The sequence below is a fragment of the Mus musculus genome, chromosome 11 (genome assembly GCF_000001635.26).
Source record: "Mus musculus strain C57BL/6J chromosome 11, GRCm38.p6 C57BL/6J".
NCBI lineage: Eukaryota > Metazoa > Chordata > Mammalia > Rodentia > Muridae > Mus > Mus musculus.
This window is the reverse complement of record NC_000077.6, coordinates 5861067-5878946: the sequence shown is the minus strand read 5'-3', so window position 1 is coordinate 5878946 and position 17880 is coordinate 5861067. Positions and strand designations below refer to the sequence as shown.

The window sequence follows — 17880 nt, the reverse complement described above, 5'->3', positions numbered from 1 at the left end:
TTGAGAGCTCTTTCAGAATGGCTCACAACCATTTGTAATTCCAGTTCCAGGTGACACGGACGCTCTCTTCTCGCCTCCGAGGAGACTGACCTCACATGCGTGCAGGCAAAACACACCCACACACAAAACAAAACAAAATAAATTCAAAATAAAACAAAAAAACTTAGTAAGCCAGAAGAAACCTACCTTAAGTAATAAGTTTCAGACTGAGTAATTAGGCAATTTTAAAAAGGAGCAATGTTACCACTGAAGTCTGATGCACTTGCAGTCAGGGTGTCTTAGTGTGAATTCTAGCTTTTCTCACTAGCTGGGTCATTTTGCCTGTTTCCCTGCCTGTGAGATGGGAGAAATTGTTCATGCTTCCAAGGGAATCTGAGAAGTCAGGGTGAGAATCACAGCGCAGGATAGAGTGGGAGGGAAGCTTCAGCCACACAGGAGCCACCAGACCCCCAGCGCTCGGGGAGAGCAGCATGAGCCAGGCGCCCAGCCTCACTACGGCCCACGCTACCCAAGGAGTTCACCCGATGAGGCCCAGCCGCAAACACCGCATGCGCACAGGAAACCCAGTGCTAAGTGATGGGTTGTCCCGGGAACCGGAGGCGTGACTCCGCGTTTCCTCGGTCCAGAGGCGGGGCGCACGGGGATTGGCTGGATGAAGCGTGCAGCGATGGGCGGGATGGGGCGGGAGGCGATTGGCTGGATGCGCCGATGGGCGGGACGGGCGCGCAGAGATTGGCGGGATGCGGCGTGGCGCGGTGAGTGTGCTGCTGAGCGGGGTTAACGTGGGTCCTGGGTCAGACTTGGCGGTACCTGGACAGCGGGCCGGGGTCTTGAGGGTGCTTCGAACTGTAACATGGGCCCGAGCTGGGCGTGTCTGCTTCGGGGCAGGTCTCCCGTCGGGTCCGGCCTGGAGCACCGTGTGGGCCGCTGCCACCACCGTGCGTTTTTGGCTTACATCCAGTTTACATGTGCCCATTTGGCAAATTCATAGGGTCCGCTCCCTAAGCCAGAGCTGCGCATTAAAGAAAGCCGAACCAGCTAGGGGAATTTGAACTTTGTAATAGCTGTACCAAAAAAAAAAAAAAAAAAGTAAAATGAAAAAGAAAGCTGTGTTCAAAACTTCCGTTACTACATCCAGCCTGTTGTCGTCTCAACTACGCATGAAGAATATGTTGAGATACTTTATACTAAAGTCCGCTGTGCATCCATCCCCAAGCACATCTTAGTGGGAAGGGGTGCAATACAAGAAAACAAACCTCTGCGCTGCCGGAGCTTAGGCAACAGTTGGAGGAGGCAAAGTAAATGCTTGAGAGATGATAATGATGCAGACAGTTGAAGTAGCAATGCAGTCAATTAGATATGGGAAGGTGAGTTTTAAGGAAAGACTTGAAAGGGAAGAGCCAGTAAGCCTTGGGGAAAAGGAGAGGACCCAGCAGGAGTAGAGAGGCCTCTACTTGGAGCCCCTGCTGTGGAAGGGACACTTGGAAGGAGAAACAGATAGGAGGGGGGAGCTGTTCTTAGAGGCCCAGAGCTGATCTTACAGGTCGTGGTAAGAACTTGGGGTTTTATTTACTGAAAAGCAACCTTTGGGGGGTTTTGAGCAAAACAGGGGCAGCTTTATGCTTTATTTTTTATCACTAATTATATTATGACAGGCTTCTTCAGTGATGCCTGATAGCATCCCTAGAGGTAGCAGAGGTCCCAGGGAGCTGGGCAGAAGCAGATCAATAATTCCATTTGAGGGTATGCAGAATTTGAGACCCTGGTGATTGGGTAGAAATGTGGAGAGGAGGAGGTGATGAACAAGGTTTGGAACGAGCTCCAGGTTGTATCTGACTAGGTTATAGGATGACACCTCCGGACACATGTGTGCACATTGTGGACAGCGTGGTTGGGACACTAGGGGAGCTTTGGGTACAAGAAGGGATTGCAGGAATGCCTTTGTGTGTCTCTGCAGTGATAACTCCTCGGCCTGGACACAGCTGCTTGGACCAAACAAGCCAGGAGTGCCGCCATGTTCTCCGAGCAGGCAGCACAGAGGGCCCACACTCTGCTCGCCCCGCCCTCTGCCAGCAATGCCACCTTTGCCCGGGTACCTGTGGCAACTTACACCAACTCCTCACAGCCCTTCCGACTGGGAGAGCGCAGCTTTAACCGGCAGTACGCCCATATTTATGCCACCCGCCTCATCCAGATGAGACCGTTCCTGGTGAGCCGGGCGCAGCAACACTGGGGTAAGTTTGGGGTACGCTGCTCCCAGCAGCCCAGCAGCTAGAACTAGGACCTTATCTAACCTGGAATACTTTCCAGCTACCATGGAATGGCCCCTTCAGCTCCCTGCTTCTTCTTAAAAGTGAGGATTAAATTAACCTGTGTGGTTAAAGTTGGGTTTGGCCCAGAGTCTGGTCAGAGGTAAGGGCTAGGTTCTGGCAGTGATGGCTACTGTTCCATCCATGGAGGAAATGGTCTTCCTATCCTTATTGTCTTCAGTGTGAATTGGTCACTGGTGTGCACCCTTTAGCTAGAGAGCTCCTCATAGCAGCAGGCTTGGCACCTTGGTCTTTGAGGGATGGACACACCCAGGCCATAGCAGAGCCACAGCAGGTGGGAGTGTGGAATCTGCAGTTTATGTTGGCATCCAATGCTTCTGTGTGGTGTTAGCCCTTTTCTTCTGTGGATGGAGCTCACGGTGGAGCTCTGAGGCATGCTCCTGGCTCTTCCAGGGCAGGACTGCGGTTCTGGCCCAGCCTCCACTTCGCCCTGCCTCCTCAGCAGTTTGTCCCAGGATTGGTCTGTGCTGATGAGTCCCTGGAACTCTCTGGAACTTGCTTTCCTTCTTCCTGCCCAGCGTGGCTTTCTACATCTTTCATGCTGGGCGTGTGGAGCCTTCACACGTGTTCTGGTTTTCCTCCTGGGGATGTTGAATGAACAAGGCTGCTAACTCCACAGAGAATAGAGTGGGCTGGGGTGGAGGGGACACAGAGGTGAAGGATCGGGCAGAGCAGGGGCTGGCATGAGAATCCAAAGTCTTAGCTAGGCCTTTAATCTTAGTACTGGGGAGGCAGAGGCAGGTGGATCCCCGTGAGTTCAAGGCCAGCCTGGTCTATGGAGTGAGCTCCAGGACAGCCAGAGTTATTTCATAAGACCCTGTCTGGAAAATAAAAGACTGCAGAGTCTTAAGGACATGGTAGTTGTCAGCACAGAGCATGTGACAGGCATGTAGGTAATATACTTCAGTTACTTCCCGTGTCCATGGTAACAAAGTACTGTATGTAAACAGGGGACTTAGGACAACACACATGTATTCTCCTATGGTTCTGGAGGTGTAAAGTCTGAAATCAAGTCAGCAGGGCTGATTTCTTGTAGAACAGTGCCTCTCAGCCTTCCTAATGCTGCGGCCCTTTAATGCAGTTCCTCATGTTGTGGTGACCCCCAACCATAAAGCTATTCTCATTACTGCTTCACGGCTGTGTTTTTTGTACTGTTTTGAATTGTAATATAAATATGATATGTGGGATATCTGATATGTAACCCTGTGAAAGGATCATTTGACCCCCAAAGGGTCACGACCCACAAGTTGAGAACCATTTTGGCTCCTGGTGGCTCCAGGAGTCCCTGAGCTTGTTCCCTGTCTTCACGTGGCCTTGCCTCAGACCTCCCCAGTCTCTTTGGATGTTTGGTGTCAAGGTCCCATTCCGCCCAGAGCCCCTTTATCCTCTCTTCATGTCTTCAGGGTAGGGTTTCATCACATGACTCTACCCTCATGTCCAGGCAGCCGAGTTGAAGTGAAGAAGTTGTGTGAGCTGCAGCCTGGGGAGCAGTGCTGTGTGGTGGGCACGCTGTTCAAAGCCATGTCCCTCCAACCCTCCATCCTGCGGGAGATCAGCGAGGAGGTGAGCCCTACCACCCCTGACGTGCCAACCTTGTCCACTGCATTGATGCTGGGCCTCTGACTGTGGGGCATGAGAAAGCCAATCCAGGCAGGCAGGGATTGTAGTGCCACTTCATAACACAGAAGCCATGGCCACGTGAGCTCTGAGACTCCTTCCATCTGTCTCCTAGCACAACCTGGTCCCCCAGCCTCCACGGAGCAAATATATCCACCCGGATGACGAGCTGGTCTTAGAAGATGAGCTGCAGCGTATCAAACTGAAAGGCACCATTGATGTGTCAAAGCTGGTCACAGGTAGGAGCCCCAGGGATGCAGTGGCATCCTGAGGTGAGGGTGACCGTGCGTGGCTTCGCAACAGTACGTTTAGAGAGGCCCATTGCAGCATCTCAGGGGGTTGCCTATGCATTAGAGGCTGGTACACCAGAGGCCTTGGAAGTAGGTCTGGGTTCACATGGCTTGTCCGTGGATGACCATCTGGGAGGTCAATCTATCTGTCTCTACCCAAAAGCAGTAAGCTTGGGAAGTAGGCGTCAGTGCTGAGATTCCTGGAGTGGTTGAGTGGGGTGGCTAGGCAGTAGGGGAGCCTCAGAGGCTACTGTGGGGCTCTGACTTCACCTTTCCCCAGGAACGGTCTTGGCCGTGTTGGGCTCTGCGAAAGATGACGGGAGGTTTCAGGTTGAAGACCACTGCTTTGCTGACCTGGCTCCACAGAAGCCGGTACCCCCACTTGACACAGACAGGTGAGGAGCCCCACTCGGGTACCCCAGGGCCTGTGTTGGGAGGACTTGCCCCCTCCCTCCAGCAGCCCACAAGGCCTCACCTTCCTCTGCAGATTTGTGCTACTGGTATCCGGACTGGGCCTGGGCGGTGGTGGCGGGGAGAGCCTCCTGGGCACCCAGCTGCTGGTGGACGTGGTGACGGGACAGCTTGGGGACGAAGGAGAACAGTGCAGTGCTGCCCACGTCTCTCGAGTCATCCTCGCAGGCAACCTGCTCAGCCATAACACCCAGAGCAGAGACTCCATCAACAAGGTATGGCATCCAGCTGCTCAGCCCTGGCCTGGAAACATGGCTGGCCAGGCCCGATGCTCCAGGGCTGTCCTCCAAAGGCCCCACTCCCTGAAGGCCCTGGGTGGAGTTCAGGGCTTGTCGATCATTCGGTATGTGCCCCGTCTACCTGCTGCTGGCCTTGGCCTTTCTTAGAGTCAGGGTCCCTGGTGGGTTCTGGGTGCCCCCCTAGTCAGCCTCACCAAGGACCTGACCACATCGTGCGCATCTTCTCCCAGGCCAAATACCTTACCAAGAAAACCCAGGCAGCCAGTGTGGAGGCAGTCAAAATGCTGGACGAGATCCTTCTGCAACTGAGTGTAAGCAGCCTGGGGGCTGGCGGGCGGCGAACTTGCAACTGGGGTAGCGGCTGTTAGATGGGAAGGGGAAGGTAGGGTGGCTGGAGTAGGAGGCCTGTGAGCTCTCTGCCTTGTGCCTTTAGGCCTCGGTACCGGTGGATGTGATGCCAGGCGAGTTTGATCCCACCAACTATACACTCCCGCAGCAGCCCCTGCACCCCTGCATGTTCCCGCTGGCCACCGCCTACTCCACACTCCAGCTGGTCACCAACCCATACCAAGCCACCATTGATGGAGTAAGGTAGAGATGGAGTGGGGCCTGGGAGCAGAGGAGGTAGGAGGGCGCAGGGCTGCAGGAGGCCTTCCTGGCATCTGTCCGCCTTGCAGGGTTGGCTCGGGCACCCCCACAAGGCCATCAGGTGGGATCTCAGATAGTCTATGTAGGTGGGGTGGTAGTGATGGCCCCCCTTCACACTCACACACACACACACACACACACACACACACACACACACACACACAGAGTCCACAATCAGCAGAGCCTTTGCCTTGCAGGTTCCTGGGGACATCTGGACAGAACGTGAGTGATATCTTCCGGTATAGCAGCATGGAAGACCACTTAGAGATCCTAGAGTGGACCCTGCGGGTTCGTCACATCAGCCCCACGGCTCCAGACACCCTAGGTATCTGCTCAGCTACACTTGTGGGACCAAGGGGCCAGGGTGGGTTCCCAGCACAGCCGTGTATTCAGAAGCGCTGTTTTGGCAACCACCCTGGAATGTTGATTCCGTTCATGGCCAGTGCCTGTACCATACAGACTAGGGGCATACAGCTCCTACTTCCACAGAGCACTTTTGTCACAGTTGGGGTGCTGTTGGCATTCAGTGAGAAGGGAGGGACCCCTTAGCGGGACAGCTCAAAAACAGGCCTTTCTCCAGGGTGCTACCCCTTCTACAAAACCGACCCGTTCATCTTTCCGGAATGTCCTCACGTCTACTTCTGTGGCAACACCCCCAGCTTTGGTTCCAAAATCATCCGAGGTAAGTTTTATCTTTTGGGGGCTCCAGGCCTGAGTTGTGAGGAACAGTTTTTCCTTGCCTGGGTACAAAGGTCCCTACTGGATTCGACAGTCTGTACAGTGGCTATTGTGTGTGACATGGTGTAGCTGACTGGAGAGGGTCTCAGATGGCTCTGAGCACACGGTCCAACTGTGGCTGTTCTTTCTGGGGGCTTCCCTGTAAGGCAGGTCCTACCCAGAACTTGAGATGACCCCATATGATTGTTTTTGCAGGTCCTGAGGACCAGGTAGTGCTGTTAGTGGCTGTTCCTGACTTCAGTTCCACACAGACGGCCTGCCTAGTGAACTTACGCAGCCTGGCCTGCCAGCCTATCAGCTTTGCGGGCTTCGGGGCAGAGCAAGAGGACCTGGAGGGCCTGGGGCTGGGTCCCTAGTGAGAGGCAGCGGGCTCAGGACATCACCCTTGCAATGCAAGCCCTGTAAATAAAACATGAATTTTTCACAGGTCTGAACCTTGTTCACTTGGGCATGTGTAGGATGGGACAGGTAGGGAGAGCATCCAGCAAGCCAGCCTCTTGTCCAGCCAGTCAGAACAGGGGAAGGTGGTGTCATGAGCTTGTTTTATTGATGTGACGTTGGCTTCCTTGCCTGCCCCTCCCCAAAGGCTGGCAGGTAGAGCTGGGGCGGGTAGACCAGAGTCTATGCAGAGTCCCGGTAGCTTTGATGTCCCACACTGGGGGAGTGGGGTCCACCCAGGGACATCTGATGGCTATGTGTCTGCTGGCACAGGCTTGGGAGGTGCTGCCTTAGTTTGAATTGGGCAGGGCTTTGAGATCCCAGTCTCAGAAGTCCCCAAAGTTCACTGTGTAGGTCTCCACTGTTGTGAGTGGAAATGTAAGGCCTGTGTCCATCTCTTCCTCCTCCTCCTCCTCCTCCTCCTCTATCTCTTCCACCTCTAGGTCAGTCCCATACTCTGTCTCAAACTCTGTCACTACTTCTGTATAGGTCTCAGTCTCTGACTCCTCCCAGCCTGCAGTGGTAGTGGGTAGAACTTCCCAGGGCCTCAAGGTAATGGCTGGTGTAGGGGAAGGGGGAGGCATAAGGGCAGGAGTGGGGCTTGTGGCAGGGCCTGCGGTAGAATTGAGGCGACGCAGTCGCATCTGTTCCCTCATGCGGAGCCGGTACTGTAGACGGCGCTGCTGCATGCGCCGCTGCTGGGGGGTCATGGGTCGTGAGGGGTCAACTCGGAGAATGGGACGGTTCCCGTTCATAGCCAAGATCTCCCGAATGCGCTTCCAGTTGGATCGAGCCAGGATGAAGTTGCACTGAGTGGCCCCAATATCGTAGTCCACATTGCAGATCTTGGCACTTGAGGTGTAGCCCTCTGCGTGAGCTGTCACACGGTACTCACCCGGGTTCAGAATGCGCCAGTAGTCACCTCCACTTGCTATATAGGGAAGGTGGGCCTGATTGTCCCAGGGTCTCCCAGCCCTGCCCTTAGATTCCCCAGGCCCAGTCCTCAGGTATCTCTCCACACCCTGTCCTCCTGAGTCCTGGGCAGGGTCCAGAAGGCCAGACTTGCTGCACAGGCCAGGCTTGCCTTGCTATTTGGGGAGACTCACTACTACTTTGAGAGGACAAGGTGAGCCCACCTGGGAAGGCAGGTAAAGCTGTACATGCAAGAACCAGGTGTCATGACACAAGCTCTGACCTCAGTACTCAAGGGCTGTGAATTGAAGGCTAGCCTGGGCTATACAGCAAGTTCCGAGCCAACCAGAGGTACATGGTGAGACCCTTAAAAAAAACCACACACACATGCAGAAAGTGCATGCAAAGTACCTGTCTTCACACCATGGTTGATGCCACTCACAGAGATGGTGGCATTGGCAATGGGGATGCCTTGCTCATCTGTCACCACACCCTTAATGCCACGGTGCACCTTCAAAAAGGGAGATACAGTGGGAGCCCACCTAGAGATTCGATGTCTACGCCCCTCCCAAGCTTCACCCTGCCTTCTGTGCAGCTCAGGTTATCCCACCTGCTCCATGAAGGTGAGCAGCGCTTCTTTGTTGTTCTCCCATTCTCGGGGTAGCTCACTCTCGTGGGGGAACTTGTCACAGCCCAGGTATACGGAGAGCTCCAGACAGTTTGTGTGCAGGTAGCTAAAGTCATTGAAAGCTGGACGGACAGACAAACAGACAGACCTGTGGTCATCCTCTCCCCATCCCTTTCTCACACCTTTCCCAAACTCTTCCCAGGCTTACTCCCAGAGCGAGGATTCCACTTGGCCCCGTTGACAATGCCCATGCCGCTGGTGTAGTCCTGGGCCTGGCACCCTCCCCGGTAGGGCTCCGTCATGGTGAGATGGGCGGAGGCAAATGAGATGGCCAGCCAGCGGAAAATAGCGTGATCTGGAGTCTCCTGGGCCTCAGACACCCCGTCATCATCTTCTCCGCGGGCAGCTGCCAGTGCCTCGGCCAACAGCTGCTCCTGGCTAGGTGTCCGGGCCATGTCATAGGGATAAGACACAAGCCGCTCACCACCGTTCAGATTTGCACCCAGCACAAAGGGGTTCTTCTCCATCCAGGAAATAATGGCCCGGACTTCTGTGGAGACCTAGGGATGGGTGGTATAGGCCGTGTCCCCTTCCGTCTGTGAGCACATCCTACCCATGGCCCTCTGCGTCTTCCTCTTGCCCTCCAGGGTCTCTGTGTCAGCACCTCAGCTTCCTGTCAGCAACCCCCTCCCCAGCATCCTACCCCCCACGGCCTGCCACAGCTCAGCAAGCCAGGGTGCACCTCTCACCGTGGCATCTGGGGACAGGTAACGTTCAGGGATTGGCAAGTTATTGTTTGGGACCCTGTAGGGGACCCATTTCTTCTCCTCAGCTGCCCAGAGCACAGAGTTGAGATCTGGGAAGTCCTCGAAGATGTCAAAGCCCTCCTCAGTCCACAGCCCCAGTGCCCAGTTCCCAAACTCTGAGCCCTGCAAGCAAAACCATCGGTCACTAAGGGCTGGAAAGTCAAGGAGCCCCTGCCTCTGAGCTCTGCCCACTGCTCGCCAGCCCCACACTGAGCGCACCATCTGCGCTGCCACCTCATAGCCATCAGGGTTCAGCGAGGGCACCAGGTGGATGCGTGTGTCCTGCACCAGGTTGCGCACTCTCGGGTTCCCATCGCGGTACTCCTGGCATAGGTATTGCATGAGCAGGAGCAGGAGCTCTCGGCCTAGCACCTCATTGCCGTGGATCCCGGCTGTGTAGCGGAACTCGGGCTCCCCTGCAAAGACAGGAGCCACAGCAGGCACTGAGCCTGGCGAGGCCTGGGGGCAATGAGGCTTGTGGTGCTCAGCAAGGCAAGCCTGGATCTCCTGGGGTGTCCAGGTCAGGCAGGAGATGGTGAGTGTGGCAGGCATATCCACTGTACAGGCCCAGCAGGAGCACAGCAGTGCAGGACCCTGGTGCTCTGGCCATTGGCAAAAAAAAAATGACCCCGGGCTCTCACCCAGTTCATGATCCCCAGGGTTGTCTGAGATTTCCATTGCGTAGATCTTGAGCCCTCGTGAACTCTTGCCCAGGCTGTATGTGCGAGTGATTGTGGGGCACTCCTCATTGACAGCCTTCATCAGCTGGCAGGGAGGAGACATGACGTCACTGACCGGGATGCTGCTCCCCTGATGGGTTCTATGGGAAGAGGCAGGTAACTCCAGCCCCTCTCAGATGCCTCCAGGTACTAGTTTCCTCCCTAAAGCAAGGGGTGACCAAGATTCCCTGAGGGGAGACTATGCCTTTGGAATAGTAAGGACAGGGGTATATAAGTATAAGCTCTCCTGTACCCGAGCAGGGCCCATCCCAGCCTGTGACTCGGGTTCCTAACCTGGCGCATGTCCTTGTAGCTGTGGTGCCGGAAGTCCAGGCTGTCAGTAGTTACCACCTCATTCTGTGCGTAGTAGCTGTAGACAGCTGCAGGAGAGCCGGCATACAGGGCCTGGATCAGTTGCCCTTTGCTCCATATCCAAATCATATGCAGCTACCCCCAAAACCACAGGCAGCCCCCCTCCCCTCTTCACTCACGGGTCACGGGGCAGCCTAGCACCTCCAGGCGCATGCACAGGCTACCGTTCCAGGTGAGTGGATAGATGCGGATGAAACGGGCCACAACTGGCTCAGGGAGCTCGCTCAGCACAGGTGTGTCCTTGTCCACATTTCCATAGAAGGTCTAGAGAGAAGCAGGCCTCTGGGTCCCAGCCTGCCCCTCCCAAGGGTCCTCCCAGGTCCAAACGTGAGAGCCGAGCAGCTCTCGGGCACCCACCATTTCCTCGTAGCCATTGGTGTACATCACCCAGGTCTGGCTGTCATTGCTGAAGCCCACAAAGAAGGTAGTCACGAAGTCGTCACTGTGGAGCAGACACAATCGAGACAAAGCTGCTGCCACCCAAGGCTCTAATGCCCCAAGACCTACTTCTGGGCTAACAGGGCTATGGAGCATGACCTGGACCCCTGGAGCCAGATTCTGTGACTGTCTGGCCATGGGCAGTTGCTGTTGCAAAGCCTGTCTGCCCATCTGAACATGTGGAGTATGTGAGTAGCCATGACTGAGGGATGGAGACTTGGTTGGACTCTCATTGATTTTCTGGCCTTCCTAGTTCAGGCCAAGGGCTGTCCTGAATGCCCCACACAGGACTCAGAGCGGTGCTGGGCTCCTGCCCACTGCCCAGAAGCCCATCGACATACTGGATGCTGGAGTCACGGCCCTGAGTGATGACGCCCGTGAACCGAGTTGTCCTTCGGGTGTCCACCTCGATCCACTGGGTCTGCGACTCGTCCTCAGCACACCATGCCCCGTCATAGTAGTCATCTTCATTGGCACCAGCCTGTTAGAAGGGAGGCTGAGCATGGGCAGTGGAGCCTGACCCACTGCAGATAGACAGCCCACTCACCCACCTGCATGTTGAGCCGGCCCCGCTGGGCTCCGAGGCCGTGGCGCAGCATGGAGGAGGCACGGATCTGGTTGTCCTCAATGCGGTGTGACTCCATCCCAATAGGTGGGCACTCTGCAGATGCACACACCGTCGTGGGCTAGTGGTTCAGACTCAGCCTCCCTCCATTAATCCAGAGCCAACAAGCCTACAGCCCGTACCACTTACATGTGGGTGCCAGTCAACTCTGATCAGGCCAGGAGCCAATCTGCTCCAAGCCTGCTTCCCCTGCCATCTAAAGAATGAGCTGCTGATGCTTAAGACTTATGAAACCTATAAAGGCAGCTGGAGAGCTGCTTCCCTCCCTGAGGCCCTGCCCCCACCAGCCAGCTGCTGGATACCAAGAATCTCTGTCCCTCCCAAGCCTCCCACCATGCAAGCAGTCAGCCTCAGGCTGGAGCATGCATGAAGCTGAGGAAGGCTGCCTTCAGTTCATGAGACTCTCCGCTGTATGCTGCAAGAGTCTATGGTCTGATGGGCTTCTGGGGGGTCAAAGTTGCACCATGAATCAGGTCCCATGTATGGTCCTGAGTGGGTCCTCACCCTCCGCATAGCCTACTCACTGATTTTCTCCACTGGCGCCCACTCCTCCTCCAGCTCCTCACCCTTCCGGGGCCCTGCTAACAACAAGAAGGGGAGGAGCTAAAACCAAGGGCCTACAGCATCAAAAAAACAAAAAAAAACAAATGCTGTCCCCATGGGTGCCCCGTGCACCTTTGTGGTCCTTGTTTTTCTCCACGGTCCACTTGTCCTCTGTGTCCTCCTTGGGGCTACTACCCTCCTTTTTGGGCTTCTCTGGGGCATGTAAGATAAAAAAGAGGCCAGTCAGGTTGCCCCGGGGCCTGGAGTAGGGGAGAGCAGGCTGAACGGGGAATACATGGGGGGGGGGGTGTCAGGTTGAGCTGGGGCATATGGAAGGATCAGGTTTGAGCTAGGGGTACATGAGGGCCAGGCTGACCTAAAAGCAAGCAGGAGGGGTCAGGCTGAGCCAGGGCTATGTGGTGGGGTTCAGGCTAAGCTAGGGATACATGGGTCAGGCTGACCTGAGAGTATGTGGGGAGGGGTCAGGCTGAGCCTGGAGCATGCAGATAAGGATCAGGCTGAGCAGGGGACTGAGGGATTCAAGTTGAGCTGGGGGCACATCTGGTAGGCACATCTGGCCTCAGGAGGTAGCCTGCCATGCTATCTGCCTGTTCTGACTCACTCATCTCTTCCTTTTCCTCATCCACCTCTTGTCCAACATCAGGCTTCTGCGGTGGAGGGTGGGGGAAATAATAGTCCACTGTAGGAGAGAAAGCCTGGGTGAGCTGGCCCGGATCTATGCAGGTCTGGGCTCCTGAGCTCACAGGAGGCAAGCGAGGAGGTAGGGCCAAGACTGAGGTCACAAGCCTAGTACAGGCTCTGCCTATGGGGAGGAAGAATCGAAGACGGGCAGAGAGTGGCACCAGGACAAGACAGGTGCCTGGGTGGCAGCTACCATTTGTGGCCAAGAAGGGTCAGACTTTGAGATCTGGGCAGAAGCCAAGGGTCCGAGGCAGGGTAAGGACCTGTACCAGTCTAAAGCCCAGAAAGAAGAGATTTGAAGGATCCACTGGGATTTGGGAAAGCAGTGTGCCGAGGTCGACAGCCAAGCCCCTTGGATTTAAGGTCGTTTTCTTGTGCTTCAGCTGTGTTAGGCTATCCCAGGTTTGCTGTAGTAGGTAACTGGGCTCTGCTCGTGCCATATTGCCCTGGCTATTATTGTGTTTTTAGGCTGGCCTTTAGCCTGGCTTTTGTGGTTATTATAGGTGAAGGTGCTGATTTCTGAGTTTATCATCGCTTTTTGGATGTTTCCCCCTTGGTTTTTGTTTCTGCTGTCTACTGGCCTGAGTGGCCCTGGGGTTCTGGTTAGGTTAGCTAGTCTTCAGGTCCAGTAGAATGTCTCCCCTGGGCTTTTCATGGCCTGCATGACCTTTGGGGTCCTAGTGCCAGGGTAGCCTGGGGTCCCTGGTGCTGGCAGGGCGCTGGGAAAGCAGGCCCAGTTGTGAGCCAACCCCACTGGAAAAGACAGATGCAGTAAGCTGGCAGGAAGCCTGCTAGAACCCAGGGTATGGAGAGCAGGGCCCACATAGGGTAACAGGGCCAAGAGACTTAGAGACACCCATAGTGTCAAAGTCAGGGGTTAGGTATGTAGGTAGGGAAGGCCCAGTGTCCTGACTACACTTTCCACACCAGATGTCCATCTGTCTGCATCTAAGGACTTGAAGGTGCTACATACTCACAGTCATCATAGTTGGGGATCACGTAGCTATCCCCATAGTCCGGAGGCAGCAGGGGCTTCAGAGGTGGCTCTGTGGAGGTAGGATGGAAGTGAGCCAGGGTCTCTCTTCTGACCCCGACCCCCCTCTACTGCTTCCTACCCTACCGACTTCCTTCCTTTCCTCTGGCTCTTCAGTCTTCTCCTCAGGGCGCTCTGGCCAGAGCCTCCTCCTGCTGGGTGTTGGCCTGGGCTGCTTCTGGCGACGGATGTACTCAACTATGGGGGAGGCAGATTCTGAGCAGCCAGCCATGCTGAGTGGGCTGCAGGTTGACCCCTCAGTGCCCAGGCCAGAGTCTAGTCCATGCCCATGTGGAGGGCCCTACTTACAATCCTCGTAATCCTCCTTCTCTATCTGGTCATTGTAGTCCAGTGTGGGCATCTCAGTCTCCTCCTCTGGCTCTGAAGGGAAGATAACAGTGGCCTAGTGACAACCCTACCAAGGTCCTGTCCAGGAAGCCTCTCAGCATAGCAGGGCTGTACGGTCAGTCGCCCTGAAATCAAGAGGATGACAGCTGCTCACCTGGCCGGGGCTGCTTGGCCTCCACCTGGGTCTCTTCTCCTTGACCTTGCCAGGCATTTGGGAAGGGTGTGTCTACAACACAGAAGTCCAAAGAACAGATGAACGGGGCTGCCTACCCGGACCACCTCGAGAGTCTAAGACCACAATGCATCAGAGCCTTTGGGGATCTTATAGATACCCTCCTAAGACCACAGCTCACTCTGAGGAAACATAGAAAGCTCACTTCCACCCTACCTCCACAGATCCACCTCTGAAGCCCCTGTTGCTAGCTATTTGATCCCCAACTATGATGATAGTGAGTATCTAGTATCCCAAAGTCCATGGGTTATAGTGTAGTCCTAGTGTACCCTGGGGCTAGAGAGCTATGCTGCTGTTTGTAGGAGCTCTTACCATAAAGCTGATGCTGCCAGAGGAAAGCAGGAGGGACCAAGGGACAGAGCTCTCACCTATAAGCTCCCAGGCTTTCTCTCTGCCCAAGAGCAGCAATAACAGAACTCACTGAGAAAGCCACCAAGTTAATGACAAGGCCTCAAAATTCCCTTGTCTCAGAGTCCCAGGAATCTTTCCTCATTTCTCTGTCCTCAAAGAGGTCAGAGCCCCAGGGATCCTGCTACAAACCTCTCTTCTGCGGTAGCTCCTGGGCGCTGGGGTTGGAGGGTGAGGGGAGTAACCGATCCAGCGTTTCCAAGGGGGCCACAGTTGAGAACTTCTTTCCTGCCGAGGGCCTCTTAGTGGCCTTGGGTGGCTTCTCCTTAGGCTTCTTGGTGGCCTTGGGTGGCTTCTCCTTGGGCTTCTTGGTGGCCTTGGGTGGTTTCTCCTTGGGCTTCTTGGTGGCCTTGGGTGGCTTCTCCTTTGGTTTCTTGGTGGGCCTGGTAGAGCCCTCCAGGGGTTTTGTGGCTTTGGGGCCTTTGTCCTTCTTTCCTTTCTTCTCTTTGTCTTTGTTTTTTTCTGGAGGGACTGTCAAGGATGAAGATGCAGGAGCAGACAATCAGAGCCTAATCTGTGTGCCCACATGGTCCCCCTGGATGCCCAGAGCCTGGGTGTGAGGGCACCTGTCAGTCCCTGGTCTGGTACAGATCAGGAAACTGAGGTTAGCCATTTGCCCAAGTGATAGAATGAGAAACCTTGTCCAGGCATCCTATCTGTACATCCAGAGTGAACAGCAGCAACTCTTGGCTGCTCTGAAGTAGTGAGTTCAGGGCATGATATATAGAGAGACATCTCTGTCTGTCCAAACCTCCATGGGGTCCTCATAGTCCCTAATTCACATGTCTGCCTAACCCACATGCCTCACAGCTCAGTGCCAGGCATGGAAGGTACAGGGAAGAACCTGAAAGAGCAGGGCTACCCAAGCAAACAGCCAGGCAAATTAAAGACTGTGGCTTGGCCTTCCAAGAGCCTCCTTTCAAGGGAGAAGAAAAGCTTCAAAGAGACAGTCAGGCTGGGGATGTAGATCTGCCCTAGAGCAGTCAGTCCCCTGGTATGTAAGGCCCTGGATTTGGTTCCTTCCCAGGGAGGAAGGCAGGCAGGCAGGCCGGCAGTCACTCCGTAGGTCTTGAAGTCCCAAAAGGTTCCCGTTGAAACTCAAAACCAACAGGAGGCCCTTATCAAGGACAGAGGGAGAGAGAGGCAGGTAGGTAGTTCTCTCCGTGCTGGCTCATCTCAGAGAAGTCAAGTAGCAGGGGCCACCCTTCTAGCACCCTAGGAGCTGCAATTGCTGGGTGCGGAGAATTTAATGGCGAATGGGAAACACACAGGCAGCTGGCTGAAACACAGGGAATACAGCAAAACATGCAGCAGGAGCAGGGTCACTTGGCAATGTCCAGAACGTCTTGGTTGCTGGAGGCAAAGTGTGCAGGGAGGTGAGGGTAGGGAGAGCAGGACAGATCTACAGCAGTGGGGGCCGGAGGGGGAGTGGCTGACCTCAGGAATGATGAATGGTGCCTTACAGTCTCCTGGGAGAGAGATCACAAGATCCGTTGCCACTCTCCAGAGGGCCATGAAAAACAGCTAAGATTTACTGACAACGATTGCATAAGAGGCTCGGGGTTGCATGCCTCCGGGATGCTATCACCTCGCTTAGTTCTGACCATCTCAGACTGCCCACTTTCACCTGGAAGTCTTCCTCACCCCGCTCCCCTGTCTGTGTTCCTGTGGGAGAAGAGGAGGCAAGCAGATGCCTAGGCTTGAAGCTTGCCACTAAGAGACTAGGGCCAGTTCGGAGAGGCGAATCACAATTTCCCACTCGTCCAAACCTACACTCTCTTGAGACCTGGGATGAACAACTTGGGCGACCTCAAAAGCCCAGCGCCACCCTATGCTGAACACACACCTCCAGGTTTCCAAACTCCAGGACAGAACTGCTGCCTGGCAGTGTGTTGCCTTGCGTTGCCTTGGAGAGACATTCCTCACGGGGCAGCATGGGAAGTGGCTAGACCCTCCAGAGCCCCTGTATGCTCACTTGATGCCATGGCCACCCATGTCACCAGGTTCTCACCTTCTACATCTGCCCGCTGCTTGCCCCCTGCCTTGGATTTGCGGGGACGCTGGGTGGGTTCGGGAAGCGGCTGGACTTCCACGTCGTCTTCCCGGGGCGGGGACTGGGTCTCCAACTCCGAAAGGAAGCCTTCGAGGAACTCCTCGATCTCGTCGTCCGTCAGCACCGTCTGTGGGTTCCCCTCAGGGCACAGCGTCAGCAGTGCCAGGAGGCCGCAGAGCAGGGATGCGGTGCGCACTGGAGCCATGGCTCTGGGCACGCGCGGGAGCCGGGCGGGCTTGAGCAGGGACTTGGGTGGCAGGGGCAGCGCCCCGCGTAGGGGCGGGAAAGGGCGCGAGGAACGTGGGCGTCAAGGGTATCCAGAAAGCGGTGGGAAAGGGAGATTCAAGGAGAGCAAGGGGCTCCAGGAGAGGTTCTGGCGGGCCCAGCTCCGGCAGCAACTGGGCGCTCCTGCCCCGCGTGGCTGGCTCTCACGCGGACCGCCCTCCAGAGCGCTTGCGACGGCCTGGCCGGGGCGGGGGCTTCGGGTTTCCGGAGGGGGAGGAGGAGGAGCCGGCCTTGGACCGGGGGCTGCGGGGGAGGGAGGCGGAGCAGCACGGAGCCCAGACTAATAGCAGCGTCAGCGCCCAGTTTAGAGGGTCTGGGTGCAGGGCGCCTAGCGGGGAGGAAGGCCTGGGAGAAAAGAATGCAACAGTTATGGGGAAGGGAGTGTGCGGAGTCTAAGGAGACCTGTGCTCTAACCCGCTGTGCCCTTTGCTCTGAGCCCAGGGAGATTGCTAGGGGAGGGAGGGAGTAGGGCCCTCGAGGGTACTGGCGATCACCTCCTTTCCACTTTCTGGAGGTTAGCTCTTCAAAGTGTCACCTGCTGTGTGCTTGCACAGGTGTCACCTTTGTCCAGTTATCACCAACATCCCAGGTCTTTGGAGCCAATTTTTGCGAGGAAGGCTGTGAAAAGCTGTTCTCAGCAAGCTGCTGTCCTTATGGAGATAGGAGCCCCACTTCAGAGCTCAGGGCTCAGGTCCCAATGTGGAGTAATAGCTATTTCTCTCCTTCCTCTGACCAGAAGCGGTTAAAACAACAAATTGTTTACAACAGCTTCAGCTATGGCTTCTAGAATACAAACGTTGGCTGGCTCATAATGGCCATCATAGCTAAGCCCAGGAATGCCAGAGCATTTACCCATGAAGGATTAAAGATGTGAACGTGGGCTTGTAGCAGCCATAGGTCCAGGGCAGTGGCAGGCAGCTTTCAACCAAGGTGGGGAGGCACTCTGATAAAAAAGAATAGCGACCCCCAGATGATTGACATGGGAAAGTTTACATCTCAGCTGGA

At 55.5% G+C, this 17880-nt stretch overlaps 2 protein-coding genes across 4 annotated transcripts; one reads left to right on the top strand and one right to left on the bottom strand.

The window, feature by feature from the left end:
• Positions 1 to 690: 690 nt before the first annotated feature.
• On the top strand, positions 691 to 6767 carry Pold2 (polymerase (DNA directed), delta 2, regulatory subunit). 2 transcript variants are annotated; one of them, NM_008894.2, is made up of 11 exons: positions 691 to 755; positions 1958 to 2234; positions 3772 to 3893; positions 4063 to 4186; positions 4518 to 4632; positions 4725 to 4923; positions 5178 to 5258; positions 5381 to 5538; positions 5793 to 5920; positions 6176 to 6277; positions 6529 to 6767. In NM_008894.2, the coding sequence occupies exons 2-11, from the start codon at positions 2015 to 2017 to the stop codon at positions 6687 to 6689; spliced, it is 1410 nt and encodes a 469-aa protein (NP_032920.2). In that variant the 5' UTR covers positions 691 to 755; positions 1958 to 2014; the 3' UTR covers positions 6690 to 6767. The 2 variants fall into 2 exon arrangements, with proteins under 2 accessions (NP_032920.2, NP_001348871.1); NM_001361942.1 differs by lacking the exon at positions 691 to 755 and adding an exon at positions 1284 to 1367.
• Aebp1 (AE binding protein 1) lies at positions 6699 to 17081 on the bottom strand. Of its 2 annotated transcripts, none has more exons than NM_001291857.2 (21): positions 16549 to 17081; positions 14670 to 15008; positions 14052 to 14123; positions 13859 to 13930; positions 13637 to 13747; positions 13494 to 13562; positions 12437 to 12514; positions 11947 to 12027; positions 11796 to 11852; positions 11198 to 11307; positions 10988 to 11127; positions 10566 to 10650; positions 10328 to 10472; positions 10131 to 10216; positions 9759 to 9882; positions 9337 to 9533; positions 9061 to 9240; positions 8520 to 8871; positions 8294 to 8433; positions 8095 to 8194; positions 6699 to 7702 (listed from the first exon to the last, which is right to left on the bottom strand). In NM_001291857.2, the coding sequence occupies exons 1-21, from the start codon at positions 16793 to 16795 to the stop codon at positions 7098 to 7100; spliced, it is 3390 nt and encodes a 1129-aa protein (NP_001278786.1). In that variant the 5' UTR covers positions 16796 to 17081; the 3' UTR covers positions 6699 to 7097. The 2 variants fall into 2 exon arrangements, with proteins under 2 accessions (NP_001278786.1, NP_033766.2); NM_009636.3 differs by having other exon boundaries at positions 11796 to 11849.
• Between the last annotated feature and the right edge of the window lie 799 nt (positions 17082 to 17880).

What these genes read in the sequence shown, in the direction of transcription:
- Pold2 (NM_008894.2), top strand. Translation starts at nt 2,015, where the DNA reads ATGTTCTCCGAGCAGGCAGCACAGAGGGCCCACACTCTGCTCGCCCCG. An exon ending in CCGGGCGCAGCAACACTGGG is followed by an intron (nt 2,235 to 3,771) that starts GTAAGTTTGGGG and finishes CCTCATGTCCAG; the next exon opens with GCAGCCGAGTTGAAGTGAAG. An exon ending in TGGTTCCAAAATCATCCGAG is followed by an intron (nt 6,278 to 6,528) that starts GTAAGTTTTATC and finishes TTGTTTTTGCAG; the next exon opens with GTCCTGAGGACCAGGTAGTG.
- Aebp1 (NM_001291857.2), bottom strand. Translation starts at nt 16,795, where the DNA reads ATGGCTCCAGTGCGCACCGCATCCCTGCTCTGCGGCCTCCTGGCACTG. An exon ending in GCTACAAGGACATGCGCCAG is followed by an intron (nt 9,883 to 10,130) that starts GTTAGGAACCCG and finishes CCTCCCTGCCAG; the next exon opens with CTGATGAAGGCTGTCAATGA. An exon ending in GTGGAATCCTCGCTCTGGGA is followed by an intron (nt 8,434 to 8,519) that starts GTAAGCCTGGGA and finishes CTGTCCGTCCAG; the next exon opens with CTTTCAATGACTTTAGCTAC.